This window comes from Anthonomus grandis, chromosome 14, assembly GCF_022605725.1.
Source record: "Anthonomus grandis grandis chromosome 14, icAntGran1.3, whole genome shotgun sequence".
NCBI classification, from domain to species: domain Eukaryota; kingdom Metazoa; phylum Arthropoda; class Insecta; order Coleoptera; family Curculionidae; genus Anthonomus; species Anthonomus grandis.
Window position 1 is genome coordinate 4,908,869 of NC_065559.1, and position 26,748 is coordinate 4,935,616.

Below are 26,748 nucleotides of genomic sequence, written 5' to 3' on the forward strand. Positions count from 1 at the left end.
AATTCCGCGGAAAGAAATTAGCATCATAAAAATTTACTCAGGTAGACTAGGGTGATCAGCATGGACATGAAGAGTCAGGGGGAAGAACGATGAAAGTCCACATTAACGAAAAATAAAGTATTCAATGCAAAACGATGCTTATAGCCTCTATTTTGTCGGGTTACAGTATAAGAAGAAACAAAGATGACAGTCCAAAGTTATAATCGAAATAAAATTAGATGTACTAGGAAAGAACGCTGAAAGTCCATGCGTCAGCGGAAAAAACGCTGAGAGTCCCATATGGATTGAATGGCGCCTTTAAAAATATTACTTCATAATATTATAAAAAAATCACTTTTAAATCAGTGCGACTGTGTTGTTGTGAGTGATAACTGATAAATATTGTAAACACGTGCATTTTTGAGGTTATGGAGAATAGTTTGCCTAGCGCTCTGACGAAAAAACGAAGGAAAGATGGACGTATTTGTGATGCTACAAAGAAACTTCCCTTGAAATCTAATGAGACTGGCAGTGATTGTAAGTGTAAGAATTTGAAATGTTTTTCTGTTGTAAACAAAGAAACGCGTCGTATAATTTTGCGTGAATTCAATAATTCTTTATCATCATACAATGAGCAGAACTCGTATCTTGCCGGACTAATTTCCGTAGTGCCCATTCAGCGACGACGACCCCGTAAACCGCAAAATGAAGTCACTAAGTTTAATCAGTCATCATACAAATATAGAGTTAGAGTCTTGGGCCAAGACGGTGTCACTTCTGACAATCAGATATGCTTCAAAGCGTTCCTGTCAATTCACGGAATAAGTGGGCGGCGTGTCCAAACAATTTAAAGGTCATTAAAAATGACAGGTATTTCTCCAGTTGACAACAGAGGTAAGCACAGAAATAGAAAGCACGCTCTGTTCAAGGAAACAACAAGAACTTCAACATTAGTTTTGGGTACCCTCGTTCAGATACCTGTTCTTTCTGTGACGAGATAAACGTCAAAATACAAAATCTTCAATCAAAACTCTCAAAGACGGAAAAAAGTACTGCTGTAATTCTCAGAGAACTGAAGAAACTGCAACTGGATAAATATATTCATTTGAGGAAAGCAGATACCTTTTACAAAAGGAAAACAGCTGCGAAGAATGAGAGTAGAAAGACAATGGAAATGGAATCAATATGCATCGATTATGCCAAGAACTTGCCAGTCCCAAACATTTCCACAAATGACGTGTATTATTGCCGTCAATTGTCAATTTACACATTTATTATTCACATTTTATCGGATAATAAAGCTATTTTCTATACGTATCCAGAAGTAATAGGCAAAAAGGGAAGCTCGGATGTTTGTTCGTTATTGCATAATATGCTGTACAATCATCTAAATCAGCAAACTAGGAAACTAAACATTTTCTGTGACTCATGCCTAGGACAAAATAAAAACTGGACTATGTTTAGATACTTGCATTATGTTATACATTTCCAGAAACGTTTGGACTTTATTCAAATGACATTTCCGATTTGAGGCCATTCATATATGAAGTGCGACAAGGACTTCGCCGCAGTGAATCAAAAGCATAGAGCAGAAATACCACAAGACTGGATAGAGGCTTTCGAGTCAAGTCGGAATAAACCATCGCCCTTTAAAACTGAAAATGTTCAACAACACTTTTTCCGGCAATGGGAAGTGCTTCTAAATACATTTTACAAAAAAAATGTCCCTTTCCAACTAGAGTTATTAGGGAAATAAAATGTTCAAAGGAAAATCCAAGGCTTGTATATTTCCGGACAACATTCAACGGGGAGTGGTAGTCAGCTGATATCGTCGGAAAACCATTGGTGCCAAACAATAGGGGGGAGTTTGAATTACCTGGAATTTCTTACGAAGGTATAAATTTCTATGCATTTTCCGATAAGATTTTACCTTTTCCAGTTTGTCTTGTTTCAGGTCTACTCCCTTTATCAGGTGCTAAGTTCAAAGATCTAACTAAGCTTGTAAGATTTTGTGGAGAATCGGCACAGGAGTACATTTGCAGCCTGCCACACAATTGAGAATTTCTATTTTATTTCGTAGTCTCTATTTTGTCACCAAACAATAAGGATTATTTTGTAAAATTGAGCTTTTATTGAAAAACCGTATAAGTTCTTGATAATAAGAGGAAATATCGATGAAAGTCACTGGACCCTCATCTTTCTTAATCAGTTTTTTGCGATCTCTGCTAGAATTTTTTGTTTTTTATTGTTCTAGAGCCTTACAATTTTTTTTCGGGTAGTAACGCCGCTGAACTACCCAATAGTACATATTTATTCATTGTATAGAATTGGATAGAATAGAATTGAATACATATTATACATTGAATTTTTATTCGACGATTTTTCGACTTTATGTGTCATGGACTTTCATCCTTATTCCCCCTGGCTCTTCACATATTTAGTCTTGGAAGATCTTGATATGAAGAAAAATTTATGCAAATTTCTAAAGGAATCATGTGGGAAATCATCAATAAATAAGTGGGCTATAAATCAATTAGGGCAATTTGAGAAGAAGAAATACTGGATACATATACTTTCTGGTTTATTGCTACTAGTATGGTTGCTACTAGTACCAGGTTGAACATTGGGTCAATTTGCTGATTTGATAATTGATCTAGACTTAAACAAAATTGAAGGCTCTACCGAACTGCGGTTCCCATTTATTATTGAAGTTCCAGGCAGGTTCTACGGTTGCCCTTATTTACCAAAAACAATTTACTATATAACGTAGTCAACAATGGAAAAAATACAACAGAAGAAATAATATAGAAAATTACAATCATCATTATTTTCCCAAAACGTGAAAGCAGAGATTATCGTAGCAAAACGTAATGGAGAACTCAGTAAACCCACAGGATACAGATATTAATCAGAATGTATTTTGAAGAATTTGGAATTGCTAAAAAACGTCTGTAAGACATAAACTGTAACTGTACCACTGAGGCTTTTAAACTGCCAAGACATAGAAGCACTGGGGCTTTGTTGAACGTAATTAGACCCTTGGATAGTGCCATAAAAGCTTGCTAACCATTTAGAACGAAAGGTTTTATTCTGAGTGTGAATTCCTATTTAATAGAAGGTTAGAAAACAAACTCATCCATCACATCCTTAATATAAAAACCCTGCAGTAAAGCATTTAGAGAGGTAATATAAAAGTTGCCTCCTCAATCACCAGGCCTTAATCCAATTGAAAATTTGTAAGAAATGGTAGACAAAAAAAGATGCCAAGTGGAAGAAACTTTAATTTTTTTAAACTAAAGTTGCTTCTACTATACTTTCTATGTATAAGTGACTACGTCATACGTAAAAAATTAATTTGAATACAACTATTTAAAATTACTTGTTTCCAACACTATTATGTTAAAAAAAAAACATTTTAAAAGTTCGTATAGAATAAGTTTCTCTTTATGACTTTAAGGCATGTATACCGACCTTTTGGGAAAATTGCAAGTTTAAACTTTATTGAATTTGTGTCGTCTCGTGAAAGTTCCACATGCAAACAGACTGTCGAACTAAATAAAAGATGACTGGAGTTAGTGTTTTTACTACCTAATTTTTTTTTTGTTTTTTTTGTTCAAAATTAAATTTTTATATTATACGTAAAATATAACTCTCTTAACAAATTGCAGACACACACAGGGTGGCTCGAATTTAGTTTGAGAACTTTTACGGCCTCTACTATTGAATATATTTTTCTATGCCATTTTATATTCAAGTAGAATATGTCAAAGTTTCCAGAAAGAAATTCGGACCAAGCACTTAAAATATATTTTAGACAATTGTGACTTGTCTGCGCAAGCATATAGCTACACTGGATAAACATATCTTTTTAAATTTAAAGATCATAGCTTAAAATTTTGTTCGTTATTCTTCCCTGCAAAAAAAGTTTGTCTTTCTTTAATTCTGTTTGAAAACATCATTGCTTAATCAAATGCCGTTAATAATACCTTTTTTTGCATGTTTGCATGCAAGCAAGTGATGAATTAAGAGGAATCAGTGAAAAAAGACAAAATTGCATGTAACCGGGAAATTTCTTAAGGTGGAATGTTTATATAAATTCCTTAAAAGGCCAAAAGCTGGGGCACAGCTTAGGGTATATTGCAATCATGCAATAAGCAAAAGCTTCCACCAAAAGTTGCTTTTTTTTTCGTAACAGTATCACAAAAAAATCACCAGCAAATAAGATTTCGTTAAGAGGGTTTATGCATTTGGAAGACGAGACACCGAGAGAGGTTATGTTATATTTTCTTTGTAATTGACTTGGATTTAATCGAAATGCACAAACCCGGTACGTATAAATAGTTTAGTTCTATCTATGTTACAGCGCTTTTCTAATATAGTTTTTATTACCAGCAGTTCTGAAAGACAGCACAGTCTTAGGTAGGCACTGGTAAAATCTAAACTAGAAAACTAAAATCTAAACGAGAGATTTTTCAAGTCATGCGTAGCATCGGCTAGTTAGGCTTGTAGACCTGCGAGTTTATTCCCAAGGCTTTAAACAATTTGGTTTTGATGTTGGAGGATTCGCTGTCTGGAGTTCGGGCTGGATTGGTCTGTCAAAAAATAAACCGGACTGTGGTCAACCAAATGTCGCCCATTTTATTTCATTGAAGGTATGGTCTCTAATCGGTGCAATTTTTCCTTTTTAGATGTGCATTAAGCTTAATGTAATTTCGGTAAAGTATAGTTGTTGGACACGTAATTTCTTTCTTGCTTGCTGAAATACCCATGCATTCACATGCAACAGAAATTCCTAGGCAAAACCTTAAGTCAATTCAAGAAAAACTAGTTAGTAGAGTCACTTGTGACTTACGGTGATTTGGTATTGGCAAGTTAATTCATTAGCTACGTTTACAACGTGCGAATCTATTAGGTCCATGGATCAAATGATTTTGACTATTTTTATATAAGTACAGCCTTGTTTAGAAGGATTGATTTTGATGGTTAAATTAGTCCAGGATTATCTCTAGGATCAAAATGTCAGTTGAAGTGAGTTTAGATGAAGAATTATAGGACTTAGCCTCTAAATCTTTAAAAGTGTTATTGTTTAAAAATAATAAAAATAAACTAATAATTTCTTTTTCAAGGCTTAAGTTTGTCCTCTGGATTTTCTTCTTTACAGAAATAAAAACCTCCTAAGCTAACATCCAATAAAATGTCAAACTTGTCATTTTGGTACTTCAAATAGGTTCTGGGTGTTTACACCGCAAAAAACTAAATTTAATCTACCCTGTTGGAAAATTGGCCAAATTTTAGTGCGCTGCCGTTTATACCGAAAAAATAGTCCTCGTGATGTCATTTGATCCAAGTATTACAAATATTTAATACCCCCGTTGTAAACGTAGCTATTGACTTGACGCACCCAAGTTCTGAGTTAGCCAAACCTGTATACCCAGAGATCTTTTAAATGTCTGTGCTCATATTGAAGCAATTGCTTATAATAATTTTAATAAGTTTACAATTCCAAATTTCTTTCAAGAGTTTCTGAAAGGGTTTGAAAGCAATTGAATGTGAAACTTATTGAAATGAGATTTATGTCTTTGGCGTTCTACAACTTGTTTTGTGTTTTTTAAAGCAAGTCGATGATGGGAAACTATGGCTGAGAAAAATATATATATCAACGTGCTTATTTTAATTACTTACAAGCCATAGTTTTTCCACAATCAGATGTAACTAGAGCATTTTTTAACAGGCTGTATTTGAATTTCGAAAAACGAAGCTGATTTTACATTTAGATCGAAATTAAGAAAAATGCACGCCCTAAAAGGATTAGAGATCATACCTTTAACACGAATAAAGAAGAAACGGTTCAAATTTCCCAAATATAATAAAACATTAGTTTTAGCACCTCAATAAATCATTTCTTAGTTTAATTCACTATACCTGTTTCGCAAACCATTAGCATCTTCAGGGGAATGAAACAACAATATCCACTGACAGTCAAAGGCAAAATCTAAACTTAGTACATATACATTAACACTATATATAAAAGAAGAAAACAATATAATACCAAAAAATTAGACCTTTTTGAAAAAATAATTCGGTTTCATAAAATAGGAAACTAAAGGTTTATTCTCATCAATACATTTTGTATGTATATCAGTAACTGTTGACATAAACACCCTGTATGAGATATCTATGTTATAAGGAAAATGTATTTTTTTTTTACAAAATAAATGAATGCGAATCAATCACTCCACTTCCTAAATAGACTTCAATATAAGAAAAAATAAATTACACTACATTCAACTTGTAATACATACAAGTTATGTTATTCAAAGACACAAAGGAGTCAAATTTTCTGAATTTAAAGTATTTCCTCAGGAAATGGCAAAATATGCAATAATTGGACTTGAACAATATAATTGAAAAAATGAAAAGATGTTTGCTACTCCACATGTAGCCTAAACATATATAAAGTGAAATTAAAACTCAAATATCAGACAATATCCAATCAATTGTTACAGTAGGTTTATATATACCAAAAGATGGTAGGATCATCAACAAAAAAAGCAGCAAATGTACCATACGAAGCATATAGAACCTGTAGAAGGCCATGGGCCATTAAAAGGAGGATCAATATATAAGACACCTAATGAGTCTTTCAATACAGATATGATTCAAGCAGCTCAATGTTCTGAAGCATAAGGATGTAATGAACCTCAAGTTTCTGGATATGTAAGTTAAACCTCTCTTTACTTTTATACATTTCTTAATCATATGAGCATTTTTATTGCTGCAATAAGAGTTGAAATCAATTCCCCCCAACAAGCGATAAGCAAACTACCCACATACAGGGTGTCAATTTAAAAACTTCCCACGCCCTATTGTCTCGAAATGGCTTAGGTTTTTATAAAATCGCTAGGACATGTCAATTTTATTGTCGAGAGGGAACAGTTTTTATGTAGAACCTCCCTCTCGAAAATCTTAAATGGCAATAGTGATATGTGATTCAACGATACCTCATTTGAAAGAACTTTTTATTCTCTACATTTTGGCACCTTATTTTTTAAATTTAAGTGCTGCGTTGCCAAGTTAGTGTTATTTAAACATTGTAATTTACTTATTCATTAGACATTATTCCTGTAAATTATGAGATTATCATTAACCAAAACTCTTTATTAAAAAGAAAAAAAAATAGTGGTTAGTGCTAAACCATAGGACTATTATAGCTGTATGTGTTTTAATTACGTTATAGGTAAGATTTGTATTGGAACATGTTTTTTTAGGTTAGTAAATTGTTTTAATAAATCAATACATCATTTTTACTAACCTATTGACTTACTGTTTTTGGCATGACCATAAAGAGAACAGATGCATTTATCACTGAAAGTGTATCAATTCGATAAATTGCTTTGGTCATGAAAGATAAATATTTTTTTTCTTTTTTGTTTATTTTGTTTTGCAATGGAATTCGTTTCAATACAGTTTCATGATATGATCCGAAATTTCAAATATTATTTAGTGAACTTTCCTACTAGTCAATGTCACTAGGTATTTAAATCAGCAATTGTAATTTAAATGTAAGTCACAGATACATTTTGGACTTAGTAGCAAAATCTACTGAAACGGGTTTAGTTGGAAACAAAAAAAATGACAAATCGGCGTGTTGTAAACGAAGATGCTCAAATAGAGATTTTTGGAGCATTCGTTCGTAGAGCCCACCAATTCTCTCCGTACAGTAGCACTTCTGACGGGTACATCACATGACACTGTACGAAAAGCATTAAAGTTACATAAATATCATCCGTACGAGACGCAAATTTTACGGGACGATTTTGGTAAGAGAATAGAGTTTTGCGAAACCATACTTAATAAACACGCGTGAAATTTTGGTAACCAACATTTACTTCAGTGATTTCCGCCAGTGCAAGAGTGGTTGAATAACAGATTCCCTAACTAATGGATTGGTAGAAGGGGACCGATAGGATGGCCTGCTAGGTCACCAGACCTAAAGTCGTTAGATTTTTTTTATGGGGGCATATAAAAACAGCTGTTTACAAAACTCCTCTAATATCGACGATTTAAAAAAAAGAATTACAGGGGGCATGTAGGGCTCTTCCAGAAGTGGTATTTCAAATAGAAGGAATTTAAGGATAGACTTTATTTTTGTTTGGGAACACCTCATAAACTAAACGTGTTAATAAAATAAATTTGAAGGGTGCTTTTGTAACGACCATTATTAAAACAACTTATTCAGCCATAATTGTGACGACTATGCAAAAGTTTAATAAAAATAATATTAACCTAAAAAGACTTGTTCGGATAAATACTCTTAGCTTTAACAAAATTAAAACACTTAAAGGAATAATGTCCTAACCTAACCCGTTTTCGAGATAATAGGGGTGGGAAGTTTTCAAATTGACACCCTGTATAGTGTTGCAGATTATTTTCTAGCTTTATTTGAAGATGCTTGTATGGTTTCCGAAACACGTGTAGAGATTTTTTTAAATTATTGAAGTGACAATGCTAAGTTTGGCCTAAATTAATGTACACCTTTCCTTTATAGCTTGAATCTTATTTTACCTTAATAATATAGAACACAAATTATTAGTAAATTATTAGTATCGCTAAACGCTATTAATACAAACTAGTTCAAAATATGAATTATCCTTTCAGCTACACCACGATTAACTGTTAGAAAATGTTACATGGAGTTGATAAAATGTCTAATTACAAAATAGTGAAAAAGTGTAAAGCGTGATGTAAACAAAAGATAAAAAGCGGAGGCCCCACTCATTTTAAAACGAAGTCCCACCTATTGGTTTTTATTTGAGAGAGACTGAGACCAAATTTCATCCAGGGTGGGAAAGGCAAGAGGTCATCACTCCCCGAATACAATTTAGACTTAGATATACTTCCAACAATTCACTCGTTACCAATAGGTATATTTATTCAGTCATTTGATTGACAAGCAAAATTTATTAATATTTTGTAGTATTGAGTTTTAAGCCTAAGATATTTTAATTATAGTTAAGTGAATCCCAGAAAAAGCCTTGTGTAATGAAATTTGAAAGGCATGTATTAAACACCGGTGGAGTTAGATGTAAATAAATTAAGAGTGGATTTGGTTTGAACGTTTGATAAGCCCTGTGTAAAAACTTGATTAGCTACTGTAGGATGTATAAGCAGATTAGCCACATTATTGTGGTTATCTTATTGATTGTACCAAATTTAGATATTTTCGCCTTTTAATAGAAGACCCCAATGTACATTTAGAAAATCATAACGAACTTATGCTTGTCCTAGGTACTCAGTCAAATTGCTGCCTATGAGGCAGGTATTGAATACCGAAATACCTATGTATTAACTTGCAACGTATTAGTACTTAACAGGTCATCTAGCTATAAAGTCTGATGATGCTTCATTAGGGAAACATGTAACCTTCGTGACATATAAAAAGATGTTTTGAGACCGAGACTTTTTTTTATTTTTTCTCTAGTTACGTAGGTCTCTTTGAGATAATGGACGCGTTCTTTCAATGCAACAGAAATCCATAGGCAAAATTTAAATTTAAAAAATAATTCACCGATTGTGAAGAAATAGGTCGGGTTGGGTTGAAAGCTTCTGTTATTATTTGAACTGAACTTGTAGGTTAATACATCAATTTCTGCACGAAAGACCTAAATTGGCCCAACGTATATATTTATGCACATATTTATTAGGAGTGGATGGAAATAACCATTTTCACTGGAAGTAAACATTTAGACTTAGATTTAAAGATTTTTTACATCGCCAGAGTGACAAGTTTTCTAAATACAATAGTTTATGTTATTTTGGGTATAGTACCGTAGATAGAAACTAAATTAACGAGTGGCTATCATATATTTTGCCCTGTTGTTGTTAGTTTATTTAAAATAAGTAGGGCCGACATTCAGGGAAGGTGTTCTACATAAAACACACTAACGAGTTTTTGTGAAATATTTTAAAATAACTTACTAAAGAACAAATTATAAACATGTTTACATAACATTACTAATAATATTTCACAAAATATTCACGAGAAGCAGCTAAAACCAATAAGCTATAAGCAAACTCTACAAGCACTTACCTCTTCTCCATCATAAGACATCTCGAGAGATTCTTTGGAACCCCTTCGGCAGGGTTTATTTTTACGCTTGTCGTCGCTTCCCAATAGATTACTGACCTTCGAGTGCATTACGATGTCAAGCGGTTGCTGCGAACACATTATACACATTACGTACATTGACCCATCCCACACACACACAGAAAGGAAATAAAACCTTTTTACCGAATATAAAATATTACTGCAAAATCATATTGTGATTGATAAAAAGATTATAAGATATGAAAGCAAACTTGTCCATAGTTATGTATCTAAATCGTTGTTATCGTTGTAATTTTGTTGCTATAAATTTGTCCACTACAGTATAGAGAGGGTGATTCATTAAGAATGGGCAATCTCTGGTGAATGTAGCATTATTTATACAGGGCGTTAGTTACACCCTGTTACCTTAGGTAAATTACAACATATCTTTTTTGCCTAATCAGTTATGGCTAAAACGACTAGAAAATCTAAAAGGCAGTTCAATTTTGAATAAAAAAGGTACTCTTGTTTATTTCATGTAACTCTATCCTAAGTCACCGTTATTACATTGGCTTAATAGGAATTTATTCTTTTAAATTACTACTATGCTGGGTAACAACGGTAAAGACAAGAAATAACAATCAGTAACAATATTAAAAGAAAACTTCAAAGTAAATGCTTAAAATGCCCGCCTTCCACTTCAATATACTTTGTAAGGCGTCTCCTTAAAGATCTTTGAATATTAAATAACATTTGTCGATTATTTTTGATAATATTCTTGAATTTTCTGTCGTAATTCTTCGATGGAATTAATTGTATTTTTGTAAACCATGTCCTTCATGTGTGACCATATTGAGAAGTCTAGAGGGTCTAAGTCTGGACTTCTAGGTGGCCAAACAAATTCACGCCCAATCTAACGGTGAGGAAAATGTTCATTCAGGTATCGCCGTACTGGCAGAGAAAAATGTGGCGGCATAAACCACATGTTCCGCCTTATGGGTAGTGTAACATCTTCTAGAAGTGGGTTTAGCTGTTGTTCAAGGAAGTTTAAATAGAGGGGCCCGTTCAGATTAGGAGGAAGTTCAAAAAGACCAACAAAAAAAACAGATATCACCACACAAAATATTTACCTTGAATTCATGCTGAAAATGTTGTTCCTTTGGAGCATGTGGATTTTCGGAGTCCTACAAATGACTGTTTTCTCAGTTAAAAACACCTCGTCTAGTAAACGTCGCCTCATCGGTGAAAAGAAGGTCATTAAGAAATTCCTGATTTTCGGATTTTTTATCTAGCATAAATTGAGCAAACTGTAGGCGAACTGGTAAATCTTGAGGTAGCAAATTTTGGACAGGAGTATAGTGATATAGATGCAGATTCTCTTTCTTTAAAATTCTCCAGTTAGACGATTGGCTTATTCCTGTTGCCGTACTTACCGACGAGTACTGAGATCTGGATTTTCCGAAATACGAGCTAAAACCTCTTCTTCATCATCGACGTTGATATTTTTTGGAGCACCATTTAAGGTTTTAGGACGAAAACACCCTGTTTCGCCTAGGCGGGTATAAATACGTATGAACAGTTTGTGATTGTCTTCGATTTGGGTATAATTCTAAATACCTTCTGTCCACTACAATTTGACTGAGCAAAAACGCAAATCATATCACGCATTTCACTGTTGGAATGAATATTCATTATGACGTGGCATTTTCTTATTTTAGAATTTTTACTACAAATAACACACTCTTACTTAGTGTCAGTAAAATTGTCATATAATTTCTTTACACGAAAAACTGATAAATGCTGATACGAGCCTATTTGAAAAAAAAAGTCAATGTAATAACGGTGGCTTAGGATTCTTTACGCTGAATGTTTAAAATGCAAATAACTTAAAAACTGATAGAGTTACATGAAATAAACAAGAGACCTTTTTTATTCAAAATTGAACTGCCTTTTAGACTTTCTAGTCATAACTGATTAGACAAAAAAGATATGTTGTAATTTACCAAAGTGACAGGGTGTAACTAACGCCCTGTATAAATAATGCTAAATTCACCACAAAATTCGTAATTTTCAAGACGATACTGCTTAAAATAACAAAACTATAAAGAAATTCCAACTTTAAATACCCTTTATCTCGTAAACCTGCAACACTTGTATAAAACGTGATAAGCTTAATCGCCATATTTTGGTGTGTAGTATCTCCAGTTCAGAGATTGCCCATTCTTAATGAATCACCTGTATAACTAACTCATCTCGTTTTATTTTTACCTTTTTTCTCGTTCTTAATGCGCAATCCTCCATGGTCTCGGCCGCCTCGTACTTGCCCTGTCGCCTATAGAGGGCGCCGAGGTTCTTCATGGTTGTGGTGATGGTGGGCGAGTCGACTTTCGCCGCTTTGTGCCAACCCCCGTATTCGCCGTAGGGCTCGTTTTCACGGTTCCGCGCCTTGTTTTCTTCCCGTTCTTCTGCTACCAGCCAGATGGGTTTGTTGTCCACTGAAATAAGGTTCGTGTTGTTGGAAAAAGTAGGATATTGTTGATTGACAGTGATTTGGATGCTTTTCTACGTTATTTACAAATACAAAAAGTGTTTTCACTGTTAAACTGTACAGGGTGGGTCCAATTTCAGTTTTTTCACTCTAAAAGATTCTTAATGATGGCAGAGTTGCACGATTTGATGCTTAACAAATAAATACGGTTCAGAAAGTTTCTAAGATTTTTTTTCTGGTATAATTTGAGAAAATACAGTGCGTTCAAGTTGCGTTTTTTTGTACATGAAGTTTGTATATACAGGGTTACTCAAAAAGTAAATTTCGACCATCAACTTCATTTCTTTAAATTAAAGCACCTTTTTTAGTTCATTTTTGAATTCACAGTTATTTCTTTGTTTTGTCAACAGTTATCGAAAAAAATACGGCCGAACGTTAGTTTTGAAGGTCGCACCTTATCTAGGAAAATTTTTATAAACATAGCAAAATTCCATTCATTCGTGTTTCTTTTAATCTACAGAACTTAGATACAATTACTTAATTAATTGGGTAGGTAAACCAGTTCATCCATAGAGTTAGGAGAACAATTTATGGGTTGTCAAGTTCATGTAGATATCAGGAAAGCTCCGATCTTTTATCTCTTATGGATTGGACATTAAGTAAAAGTAGTAAAACGGTATTCGAAGTATTTCCTAACAGTAGTGAGCGGTCCTTACCTTAAGTAGACGTATCATTTATGGAAGAGTGTGATGTTACTTATTTTTTCGTTTTTTTTTCTCTGGGGTTGTGTAAAATTTGCAACACTACATATTAACACTACAACTTTTTTTTGCTGCTCTGGATTAATTTTGTTACTTTGGACTCTCTGGTTTTTAAAATTCTATAAAAATAAACAAAATTAAAACAAAGATATGCCCACCTCAATCTAATTTGTGAATTTAATGGTTCTGTAAACATGAAGCATGAAGAAATAATAAATAAAACTTGATTTTAGATTCATAGGCAAGGACAAATGTATGATGACTATAAGATTATATATCTTTACTTTAAATGTTTTTCATTTACTCAAAATAATGCACAAGGAGTTATTGATATTATTTGTGTCTATACACAATTAAGTAAATAAAAGGCCTGTACCATTATTTAACTACACCTTTAAACATGACCCAGACAGCACAAATACATTATAAAAAAAATATGGCAGCGACATATTTTCATCTTTTATAATATATGCTAGGATTATCTCTAATGTACCATAGGGATATTTATTAAAATTCCTATACCTGTAATATTTTTTCATTTAACTTTTTTTCTCAAAAATGTAGGTTGATCTAATAGTCATGAGGTTGGAAAAACTAGGTACTATATTTTTGACAAGGGAGGAGTCCCTAAGCATTCCCACCCTAACATTTTTAAACGATATATTAAGGGCAAAAATGAAATTCATATTCGATTAAATGTAGACACTACCCTATTACTTATGCTACTGGAATATCTCACAGATATGGAAATTTCTTTCTCTGTGTATCTGCTAAATATATGCCAGGAATATGGGTCTTGCCGTATAGGATATTTGTGGGGTATTGTTGGTATATGCCATGGATATTAGGGTATAGATTCGCCTGAAAACCTTTAAGAAAAACACTTAGATTTCTTAAAAGTGTTTCGAAGAATCGAAACCTACGTCTGAAGAATTTATTTGTATTGCAATTTATTGTAAAACAATGATTGCTTAAAATATTTAGTTTGATGTTTTGGAATTTTTTTCTGAAGATATAAATGGTGATTATCTGTACTTAATGAAGTTTTGTCATGTAGTTATGGCGGACTGCAATTCTTAAGAATCTTATAATACAAAGGACAAGAATGCAACATTCTAAGGTTTTTTATATTTGATTATAGCTATATATTTTTTTTTAATTTAATTTTAACTTTAATTTAAGGATGGCATAGAGTCAAAAAGCTTTGCCTTCAATAATCAATTTTTTTAGTTATACAGTGTGTTTAATCATTTAATCTTTAAAACAAGAAAAGGCAATACAAAAAAGGACTAGACAAGACAAAATAAAACACAGACATGCATTTTTTTTGAAATAATTATATTGCACAATAATACTCACAAATTAACAAACTAAACACTCTGTATAACTAAGCAAAACTTATATAAAATAATTAGAGTAAATTAAAGAGACAACAATGGAACTAATACCAAGGAATGTGATAATGTAAAAATACACAAAATAACTTACAAAGAGTCAAATAAAGAAATCCTGGCCTTAATTGGTCGTTAATAAACCAAAAAATAAACTGGTAAGTTTGTGTATTTTTTTTTTAAATTATAAGTTATAAAAATAAACTATAAATATCGGAAAAAGCACCCGAATTAAGTAACATGCACGTGAATGGACTACTAAGTGTAAACTATAGAAAATGTGTAGTGCAAACATAATATTTACCCGCAATACTGGTTTTATGTCGTCAACCACTATATAACATTAGGTTTATTTAATTTTGCGACGTTAAAATATTGTATAATTGGGGAAAAGACCAGTTTAGAAAGGCATGTGTGTGTAATGTAAGAGTTGACTGAAGGTGAATTTTCAATTTGATTCGGCCTGTAGATGGACCTGTATACACATAAAATAATGTTTTCGGATTCTTGGATGTCCAAACACTATTATATTGTGAGAATTACTATAAAAATATGAAACTTGTAATAACAATCAATTAATTCCAATGCATAAGCCACCTTTCTAAACTAATCTGTCCGCCCTATTCCTCATTCAGCCGCAAAACGAGTAAATTAAAAAAAAATTAAACTTAATCAACGTCTACTTAAATAAATCACACCAAGGCCAAAAGCAAATGAAATCAAGTTATTTGGTTGGCGTTTGCTCACCATCGATCGCTCCAAATTCCCTCTCGTGGGCCCTGCTTAAAATCTGCTTGTACAGCGCCTCGGCCTCCTTGTATTTACCCTGTTTTAGGTAGCAAGACGCCAGATTGTTCATTGTCTTGCTGACGTTCGGGTCGTCCGCTCCCAATTGTTTCTTGTAGATTTCGAGGGCGCGTTGATAATATTTTTCTACTTCTTCGTATTTGCCCTGAAAACAAACGGGGTTTTTGAAAAATTCCTTAAATGCGTGTGGTGGTATGACAGCTTAACCTTCTTAAAGATTTTGTACATAATGTAATGATGATAATAATAATAAAGACTTTTATTTCAATAAATATACATTATAAATACAAGATAAGTAATGGTGAAGTCTAGCCCTAAGGGCTACTCTAACTTAACCACAAAAAGAAAAAATAGTATATTATGATTTTTTTTTATTTCAAAATAATACGTATTTTAATTTAATAGTTAGAAAATATAAAGAATATATAAAGTTATAGATGCAGGAGCCTATTTAAAATATGTATCAAAATATGATTAAACAATAAATTGCATAAAATAATAAGAATCTTCTTGGTTGATGTAAAATCTAAGGCTAAAGGACTGTATGTACAATGTATATGAGAGCATGCCCTCCTACGGTTGTTTTTGAAATAGATATTCCCTAAATTTATACTTAAATTTAAAAGTTTAAACTCATTAGGTACATTGTTATATAATTCAATAGCATTAAACAGAAAAGATCTTTTGTAAAAAGTAGATTTAAATATAGGCATGGTGAAGAATTCTTTATTTCTTATTGTTCAAATTATGTACTTTACCTCTAGGGATAAACTTATTTTTTAGTTTTATTATTAAAGAAGTTGATAATGGTATTGTAAAAATCTTGTGTACAAAATTTGCTAAATAAAGCTTGCACCTATTTGAGATATTAAGCCATTTAGATTCTTTTATTTTATGTGATATATGTTCATTCCTTTTAATACCATATATTAATCTGCAACAAGAATTTTGCATTTTTTTGATTCTTTCTTTTTCTACTAATCAAAGACATGGCATGTATATAAAATCACAGTACGAATAATGGCTCAGGAAAATTAAGCGAATGTCTTTGGCTGTATATTAATTTAAGAGAAAGGAAAGATTTCTTATTTAAATAATAGACGATAATTGATAATTATTTGATAATTAAAAATCTCAAATTACTTTACGCACTTGAACGACTTAATGGTAAAAAAACGTCAAAACATTTGTTAATATTAAAAATTACTTTGACGTTTAAAAAAAAAAACTTTTTTAGGCACTAGTGCGTAAAAAGTGAAACTTTACACACCCTGGGAAGTGTGTAAGTTTACGCACGGTAGTAGAATAGAAGTAGTAGAAAAAGTATTTATTATAATCTACTAATAATAATAATTTTTATCAACGAATTTTATGGGGAATGTTAATCTAGTGCATACCATACATATATTCCAGTATTACCAACATTTTAACCTCAGAAATTAGAAAATCCATGTCATGTAATTTTCCACACTGATGTGCATTTTCTGGTAAGAAGAAGAAGAAAATATGTACAAAAAGAATATGATGGAGTGAGAGAGGTTTTTCAGTTAGTACTAAGTTTTACTGTGTTTTTACCATAACCATGCCACCGTGAAAACTTGAACAAATTTTTTTTGTCCTAGAGTTCCATAGGAAAATCGTACAGAAATTTTAAAATTTTGCCTGGTACAATATGTACTGCGTCCCGCTGTGCAATAATATGCGTTCAGCTTTCAACCAACAGGGTTCGTGCAAATTCATTGCCAACATCACCGCACATTTAAGTGGGGGTCAAATATACAAAAATATAGGTCAAATGCAAAAAATAAAATATGTACTTTTGATTCCTTATTAAGTAGGTGATAATTTAGATCAACGCATGTATAATAATGACAGTTATTTGGATTTACGAAAAATGCAACAGCTGTAAGTCCCTGAGTTTACGTAACTGCATCACAGAGGAATATAAAACGTTGCTTATTTGAAAGAAATAAAAATTAAATTTCAATTTACTTACTTGATTCTGACACAATAGGGCCAAATTATTCAGCTGTTTGGCGACATCCGGATGATCATGGCCCAGTACTTTCTCTCGGATATCCAATGCCCTTTTGCAAAGAGGTTCGGCTTCTTTATATTTACCCCGTTTCCCGTATAAAACCGCCAAATTGTTTAACGTTGCAGCCACAGCGGGGTGGTTTTCGCCAAGGGTTTTCTCTCGGATCGCTAACGCGTCGTTAAGCAGATTCGCTGCTTCTTTATACTTGTTTTGATCTCTAAAATAGACATTTATCATAAAACGTGTTATTTTATAATAGTTTTCTGTATAAAAAGTAGCTTTAAACAACCCTTACATATTGTAAAGTTTTAAATAAATAAGGAAACTCCAGGGAAACAATTACAACAGGTAAAATTTCAAACTAGATGGCATTTATTTGCGAATACGGTAATTTTTGGACACATCCATGATCCAAACGATCGAACGCTTTAGAAAAATCAGAAAGATCAAAAAAATCTTGATGTAAAGTATCCATCACAAAAACAGAAAAAATTGGTTACTAGCGATCTTCCTTTTATAGATTCATGCCATAAACTTCTGTTTAAATTGCAAAAGTATTTATACATCTACATGTAAAACATTAGAAAAACTGTTAAGTATACACACAGGTCCATAGTTTTCTATGTTCTGTTTATCCCTATTAAATATAGGATAGGATCGACTTTAGAAAATTTCCAAATATCGGGAAATTGCGAGTTTTGCAGACGTTTATTGAAAAGAATAGAAAGGGGTCTTGTCAATATTTATGCGCAGACATGAATAAGAAAAGAGGGAATTTTATCTGGGCCTACTATTCTTTAAGCAGTCAAAAGTACTTCAATCTCAGTCACAGTACCAATCGCAATGGAACTATACATCCCGCTTCCTATATTTTTTTTCTTTCAAAATAGCTTTATTAATTACAAAAAGATACATGTAATGATCTTATCCTAGGAATTAGTTTACTCTAAAAAAACTAATGAAAGAGATAAATAAATAAAACAAGGTAGTGGAGCAAGAAGGTATACTATTCACATTTTAACAAATTTAATAGAGGAGTCTTTGATTTTATTTATAATATGATGTCCTCAAGTAATTTGAATTTATATCCTACCTTCCTAAATATTTCTACAAAGGGAATGCAGTATAGGTACTAAAGTGATATAATTTACATATTTATTTAGAATAGTACTGCATATTATAATGTATTTAAAATAAGCAAGTTGTGTAAGTAGGTTACTAATATAGAAATATTATTATATTATTATGTATACAGTTTATAAACGGTGCTTTGTATAAACAATTGGGAAATGCAAGGGTATCATTCTTAGTTCGAAAATATAATCACTTTTTAGCTGTTTTTTCTACTATTATTTCTACTGTCCCAAAATCCCCACATATTACAGCTAATATTGTTTTGGAGCAATTATTTTCTGAAACATCTAGAGCAGATGAAACCTGAGTCGATATCGACGTGATATAGGCAGTTTAAAAAAGTTTGCGGATGCCTTTGTAATGTCAATCAATCAATCAAATCATGACACAGTTTCAGGTACATTTTTATTATCTCTTTTCGAATTGATAGGTCGCCAGAAGTTCGATGGATTACTATCTATACGGTAATACACTCACAATAATTCATAGAAGCAATATCTATATCAAATTTAATTTCTCTTCGTAACTGCTGAATATATACTTGGTAGCCATTATCATCATTACAACTTTGTTTAATATTATTAATAGCTTTAGACGTAAACCAAAAAAATTTTTTTTTTGCGATTTAGAGTTTCAGGAACAAATTTGTTTAAAGCAGTATACATTTCTTCATAAAATATGTTGCAATTCATATTTAAATAATTTAATTAGTACACAAAATATTAATTTATTGATATTACACATATATATTTATATAGAGCAGGATTTTTATATATATTCTGAGGAAATACATAAGTATGTTGTTTGAGGGTTTTGGACAAGTGAAGAATTGGTTATGCTTCCATAAACTTACAAGTAATATGGATAACATTAACTATATAGCTTTTTCACAGATGAATAAAAATAGGCCACCTTTTAATAAACTCATATTAAACCATAAGACATTCCTGAAAGAAATAAGACTAAGTTTTTTGGGATCATAATTGATTAAAACTTAAAATAGACTGATCATATTGATTGCCTTTGCAATAAAATTCGTAGTTGGATTCATAAATTCTATGTGCTTCGAGAGATATTCTTCGAGAGGTTATGTCTACGTATTTATAAATTTTTAGTAGAGTCATAAATCAAATGGAGTGGCAGTGGCGGATCTGGAAAGTTTTGGTAGGTGAGGCGAACCCCAAAAATTAATTATAATATATTTTCAAGTTATATAATTTAAAAACAATGGACTGTAACAGGTATTATAAGACGATCAAAAATTTATTACACCCACATTTAAATTATTTAAATATTTATAACTCGTTTTTGCAGAATAAGGCTATAAGAAACCGCGATTTTTCAGATAATTTATTTCCAACAAAACTTGCATTATTTGTTAATTTTTTGAAAAAAAAAAGTTGTACTACTTATTGTAATGTATTTAATACATGCGAAAACAAACAAAAAATTAACCTCTATACCAGACCTAAATAACAAATTTTAAAAGAAAAATAAGCTAACAAATTAAACTTTATAAACTAATCAAGGGCTCGATTTTTAGTTACTAAAAAAGTTTTTATAATTTTTTCATAAAAGTCCTCTTCGTCTGTTTTGGAACTAGTCATATCATTAATAAGCGACTTTTCGATTGGCAAGAGTGCAAGGTCATATAACCGGTCTTGATTTATAGTCTTAAGGCAAGAAAAATGTCTTTCCACACTTGCACTTGCAATAGGTAAAGTTAATATGATATTAAGTTTAGTTGTATACATACATCATAATAAGTTTAGTTGTATACGGAAAAACGTCTTTTAGGTCGTTTGTGAGAATATTAAATATTTGTTGTGGACTACAGCCTGAAAACTGTTCATCGCCAAATATTATTTTCAGTTCAGTTTTTAACGCAAGTTATTGCATTCAATTAGCGCTAGAAATTGTATGTCTGTAAAGTTCTTAAATCTTTCTGTTAATTGTACAACTATTGTATCAAGAATTTCAAAATAAAGACCTTTCATATTTTCGTCAGACTTATCTTTAAGATTATATGAAAAACTGATGGTTTGTTTGGCATTATTAACTAAATTAGCTGATTTTGTTTTTAAATTATACAAAATATCATCTGTCCTTAATTCGCCTAGTTGCGCAATACATGTATCAACATATTTTTTGCATAGGACAACATCAAATGTTTTTTTTTTAAATTGTCATAATGAAAATCTGTTTTTAAGAAAATTTCGCTAAACACATTTAAAAGAAATAGAAATTCAAATTCTAAAAAAGATTTTAGAAATCCTTTAGCACTATTAATAGAGACCGCACCTGAAGATCGATCATTCATAATATTTTCAAACACGGAGATAACGTTGATGTATTCATTTGTTAGTAGCAAAACAATCTTGGATCTGGATGCCCATCTGTGCCACCAGCTTTTCTTTGTAATTAAATGGAGATAAAACGCTGGCAACTAATGTGTATAAGGCTTCTGAAGTTCGGTCATCACTCACATCGTAAAAACCCAAAAATCGTTCATAAATATTCAGAGATTTTTTCTCGACATATCTTAGTGACACTGCACACTGAGATTTTTCAGTAATGTTGGTGGTATCATCTACAATTACGGCAAAAAAATCCTTGTCTTTAAGTTGCTGATTAATCTCTTCTTTAATTACTTCACTTATGCAAAAAATTAAATAATTTTGAATGGTTTTTGGAACAAAATGATTTTCCAAGCTTTTCAATATGATTTCGTAGTTTTTCATTATATTTTATTTTGGGATTAAAAAAATCAATAAAGTTTCCCCTATTTTCCGAACCTCTTCCTCGATGACCACGAAATGACAGTTCTTGTTTTGCTAGGAGTATAGTGGTATCAATTAAGTTACTAAATAACATTCTGTTTTTTCTAACTTTCTCATTATATATGATTTTACAATGTGAGACATTTTCCTGTAGTAAATCTTTTATTGTTGACATGTTTTTTTCTAGTCTTTTTAAATTCATAAATGATGTTAAATGATTGCCTGATTCCGCATGCTTTTTTGCTGACCGTTGCAAATTTTTAAGGTCATAGTATCCTTCTTTGACCCAGACAGACTTTACATGTGAAAGAAGAACACATGGCCAACAAAATATAATTTTTGAGCATGTATACTCCCACACAACCAAGGATAGGTATTGTACCAAGATGATTGAAAGGAACGAAAATACTTTGAGCCTGAAACGTAATTAGTACTTGTGGTTGATCGACCTATATTTTTACAATGTTTAATAAAAAAAAAAAATGATTTAAGGAAAATTTGAAATAAATAAATATAATATAATCATTATTTTCTAATATTTAGGTCGATCAACATTTAAAAGAGGATGAATAATGAAGAAAGGTATAGTCAGCCCAATTCTATATATTTAGTCATTTAAAAAAATTATAAAAAAACATTATTTGGCATAAGTAGGTTTACTTTAAATCGGTTGAGTATATGTGGTTTGAAACATCATGTATGGCAGGAAACAAGAATAAAATTGTATATGTATAAATATTAAAATAGATTAGATTTTATAACAATATATTATTTTATTCTTAAAAATAATTAGTATTATTAAATAAAAAATAATAATAACATAAATATTATATATTATGATTATTTTTTATATTACATTATTAGTAGAAGTTTACTACATACTAATATTTCAAAGATGAAATGTAAAAAAATATATTGCCATACATGAAATTTAAACTACTACTTTCCAAATTATCATCATCGCCCTTTCTTTACCTGATCTTTTATCTTCTTTTAAATTGCATAAAGATGGCTGAGGTCTACCAATAGTAAGAATATCTCTTTTTTCATTTTCCGTTCTTCTGGAAAACGGAATTTCCAGCAAACAAAGTAATGGGTCATATTTAGGGCCAAACACAGCCATGACTTTTTATAATTAATTAAAAATGTTTTGTAAAGTCTAAATCACAAACACTTAACACTACAAAAATAAATAATTCATGTTTATTCAAAAAAAAACAACAATATTCAATAACAAAACAACATAGAAATTTTCTATTTTCTAGGCTGCTAATAACGTGCTGTTCTCCGCCCGCCACTTGACTGCCAGCGGGCTTTTCCAAATTTGAAATCGTTCCGTACCAGGTATCTTGCGGTTTTTCATGCGGCGACAGCGAAGATCGCCTCAATCGGACCATTCGGTGGCGATATTTTGTGATTGCGCGGGCGGGTATAGCTCAAAGAGCACGTTCATAAAGTTAAATGTTGAGGCGACGGGAAGGTACCGCTGACCAATAGGATTTACCGGATTTATATACTACTATTTTACCGAAATTAATTTTAAAAGGTTTTAAATATTAATTGATTTTCATTTTTTAAACGAATGCTACTATATAATATCGTATTTTTTTAAATATTTATGCAAGGTGAGGCGTCGCCTCCCTTGCCTCACCGGCAAATCCGCCACTGTGGAGTGGTATATACAAAAATCAAATTTTCAATCTTTGAAAGTTCTCCAAAATTATATTCTCAAGGTAATTTACAAAAAGAACAAACTATACTCATCTGAATTGTTATATATCAGTATTGTACCTTGACTTTACATAAAAAATGTTTGCTCATTTGTACATAAAACTAATATCTCAAAGAGACATTTATCATTCTCAAGGAACCAGAAGTAATGTACATAACAATCTGTTTTTACCACCTAATCACAAATAGCTTAATATCTATTTTATAGAATACTTAGGGCAAACAATTTTAAAATTAATTAAACCTGAAATTAGAAATATAAAAAAACTTCAAATGGTCCGTAATAAAGTTACGGAACATGTATATAATAAATTTAGTATATACCTAAGGTGATATACACTTATTTATGATTTGTGTGCTGTTTTTTGTGTACTGCCTTCGGTTATATAAATTTATTGGAAAATTATTAAATAAATTGGAATTGGATTCCTACGATTGTATAATATGATTACGAGACATCATGAACTAAAACTCACCTGTAAACGAGTGCTAAAATATTAAGCATAGTGGCGACATCTGGATGGTCGTGTCCGCTCGTCCTCTCTAAATCTTCTAAAGCCTGTTTGCAAAGCGGTACTGCTACTTCATAACGACTCTGCGAAAAATTCAGTTAATATACCCGGGAAAAATAAACAATCAGCTTTTTAAAACATACCTGTGAAGCGTATTGTATAACCAAGTTGTGGAGAGTACGTAAACGAGCAGGGATTTCGTAGCCTGCGTTAACTTGCTGCGATAGATTTAGTTGGTTTTGCGGTGTTGGGGACAAATCTGTATAAAGTAATAAAGTCTTTAGAATTTTATCTTTTTAAGATTTATTATTTTTTAGGAAACAGTTGTATTTAGTAATTCTTTTTCAATAATTCTTGCCAGAAGGTGAGCAATATTATCAGATCATTATGCGGCGTTTGGAGACTAAACATGTGGAAAGAAAACTTGTGGACTTTGCAGCACGATAACGCACCACTCATTGTTAACACATTTTGTGACCAAGAACTCCACAAAACTTATCGAACGGCCACCATATTCATCAGATCGGGCCGACTTTTCTCTTCTTCCCAGATTTAAATTACCGTTTCAAGTTGGTATCAACTTCCAACAAACTAAACAACCCTGTGTATACTAAAATTTATTAAAATCGTATGAAACTAAAAGCATTGCATTTAACATTACTGTAAACATGTAGAAAGAACAGGATAAAAGATCAACTGGTAAACGATGAACTTGAGATGGTTTGAATCTTCAGCTACAGAGCTATTTTGTGCTACAGTTTTCAATAAAAAGAGGCAGACAGAACTGAATATAACTTAGGAACCTCTTGTAGTATTTTAATTATTTTAGCGCTAAAATAGTGGAATTTCTGACGAAGGGTTTACGGTAAAAACGTTATCGCGAGTTATATACCCATAATATTTGTTTTAGTGATAAATGTACATTTTTTCTCAACGGTAATGTTCATAGACAAAATTGTCCTTATTGGAGTGACACTAATCCTCACGTCTTCCGGGAAACTCATACTCAATATCCAGAAAAAATGAACGTGAATATCATTGTATTGGGAAACCATATTGTGGGGGCCTCTATTCATCGAACAAAATTTAACAGAGGAACTGTATTTGGATATGCTGGAAAATACTATTGACCTAATCACCGAAATTGTCGAAACGAATCCTAATGAACTCGATATGGATATTGTATTCCATCAAGATGGAGTTCCACCACACTACTCCAGACAAGTTCAGAACTATTTAGATAACAATTTCCCCGGTTGTTGCATTGGCCGTTGAGGACCTGTGGAATGGCCAGCTCGCTCACCAGATTTGACACCTGTAGACTTTTCTTTATAGGGTTATTTGAAGCAAAAGGTGTACGAAACTGTAGCTGCTTCAGCATTGGCTTTACGACAAACAATAACGAATATGTATAGAAATATCGATGTTAGTGTATTTGAAAATGTTCGGTGTGAAATTTCGGACCTACTGTTCTTGTGTCAAGAAGTTCAAGGGCAACCATTTCCAGCACCTTCTCAATTGAACTCAATGCATTTATTCGATATATCAAAATAAGTGTTAATGTATTCAGGAAATTATTAAATGTACCACCATTTTGTAGTAGGTAAAGATATTCTAGGGTTATAAAGTACTCGTCAGGAGCCTCAAAATGGTGTGCCACAAGACCACCCTTTCCATTTAATTTTGTTTTTCAAGATGGCGCCCAGCAGCCATCTTAAAATTTTCATGTGTCAATTTTGCTTTGAAATATACTATTCATTCATCAATTGCATTACCTCAAGTTTCAATATTTTGTTCAAAAAATAAAGAGAGGGGGGGACATTAAAGAAAAGCACTATACAAGTTTACACACAGAAATTACGAAAAGCAAACCTTAACATTTCGCGATGAAACTAGGAATAATATTAGGAAAGTTGTAAAACAGCCAAATTAAATTATGGAACTTTATGTAATACACTGTTATTGATTGTTTTATCCAAGTATTTATGCTACTTATACCGATTTAAGTTAGGGTATTTTTTAAATCATTTTAATGGCGAAGAACAGGTGAGTAGTAAGGGGCATAGTAACGTGCTTATTAAATACTATTCTGATGCTAAAATTACAGATTGCAGACTAACGATGCTGACTGGGCAAAGATTAAAAAATGTGGGGATGCAACGTTGCATATTCTTGGAACTGAATTTGTGGTAAACAATGCGTGGTAATACTGATACAATGTTGGCTATTTTTCATAAATGTTCCTGGGAGAGGAAACTTCAAACATTCACAAGGTGATTCTTATGAAGTTCAGCGTGAATGTTCATAGAATATTATTCTGCCAAAGAAAGCATAAATGTGGCTAACTGCATTTAAGTTAAATCCGAGAAAATTAAGTTTTACTATTTCATTTTCTATTAATTCTCTCATGCATAGTAATCTTTGCATCAATGTTATTAATAAAAAGTACTCGTTTAGTAAAATAAAAATAGTGACATGTAGAATTGTGATTGTGTAAAAAACTGAATTTTGACAAAAATGTCAGCTAATCACTTTTATGCTTTGGAAGGCAGTATTTTGCTAATGGGGTGCTAGCGAAACATAAGGAAAACTTAGACCCCAAGCCCGAAGCATGACATTTTTCTGGAAAGTGTTAATTAAGTCCTAAAATAAATAGACATGTATCTCCTTTTACTGTAGCAATAAACTTCCAGGCACCTCAATAATAGGGCCTAAATTGCCCTTCTTCAACATCAATTCTAAATTAGAGCAATTCTACAATGTATATCGCATTTAATTAGAAGGTTTATGATCTAGTTACGGCTTTCATAAGTTCCAAATAGCACGGTGACCTTTTTCGCTTTAAATTTGAAGACTGCAATCGGCTTATTAAAAGCGAGTTTAAAACAATTTTACGAATAATCCCACACTTCTTCATTTCTTAAGGTTTGTCACTGTAACTTTCGAGACTAATTCTCGGCCACCCTGTATTTATTAATTGAAAAAATAATTAACATAGTCCACTAATTAAGTTCAACCTCTTCCAGCCAATAAGTTCATA

The 26,748-nt window shown here is 31.9% G+C and overlaps 1 protein-coding gene across 9 annotated transcripts in view; it reads right to left on the bottom strand.

The window, feature by feature from the left end:
- The window catches only part of LOC126744540 (kinesin light chain), a 73,519-nt gene that overhangs the window by 7,825 nt on the left and 38,946 nt on the right, over nt 1-26,748 (bottom strand). For 6 of the 9 annotated variants that reach the window (XM_050451991.1, XM_050451986.1, XM_050451990.1 and 3 more), the window contains 7 exons: nt 23,852-23,967; nt 23,673-23,791; nt 17,510-17,768; nt 15,454-15,658; nt 12,335-12,561; nt 10,070-10,195; nt 1,979-4,571 (listed from right to left, as the gene is read on the bottom strand). In XM_050451991.1, the coding sequence (XP_050307948.1) occupies nt 4,473-4,571; nt 10,070-10,195; nt 12,335-12,561; nt 15,454-15,658; nt 17,510-17,768; nt 23,673-23,791; nt 23,852-23,967 (1,151 nt within the window). In that variant the 3' untranslated portion in view covers nt 1,979-4,472. Of the gene's footprint in view, nt 1-1,978; nt 4,572-10,069; nt 10,196-12,334; nt 12,562-15,453; nt 15,659-17,509; nt 17,769-23,672; nt 23,792-23,851; nt 23,968-26,748 lie in introns of those variants that run through there. The other 3 variants (XM_050451993.1, XM_050451994.1, XM_050451995.1) reach the window with 3 other exon arrangements.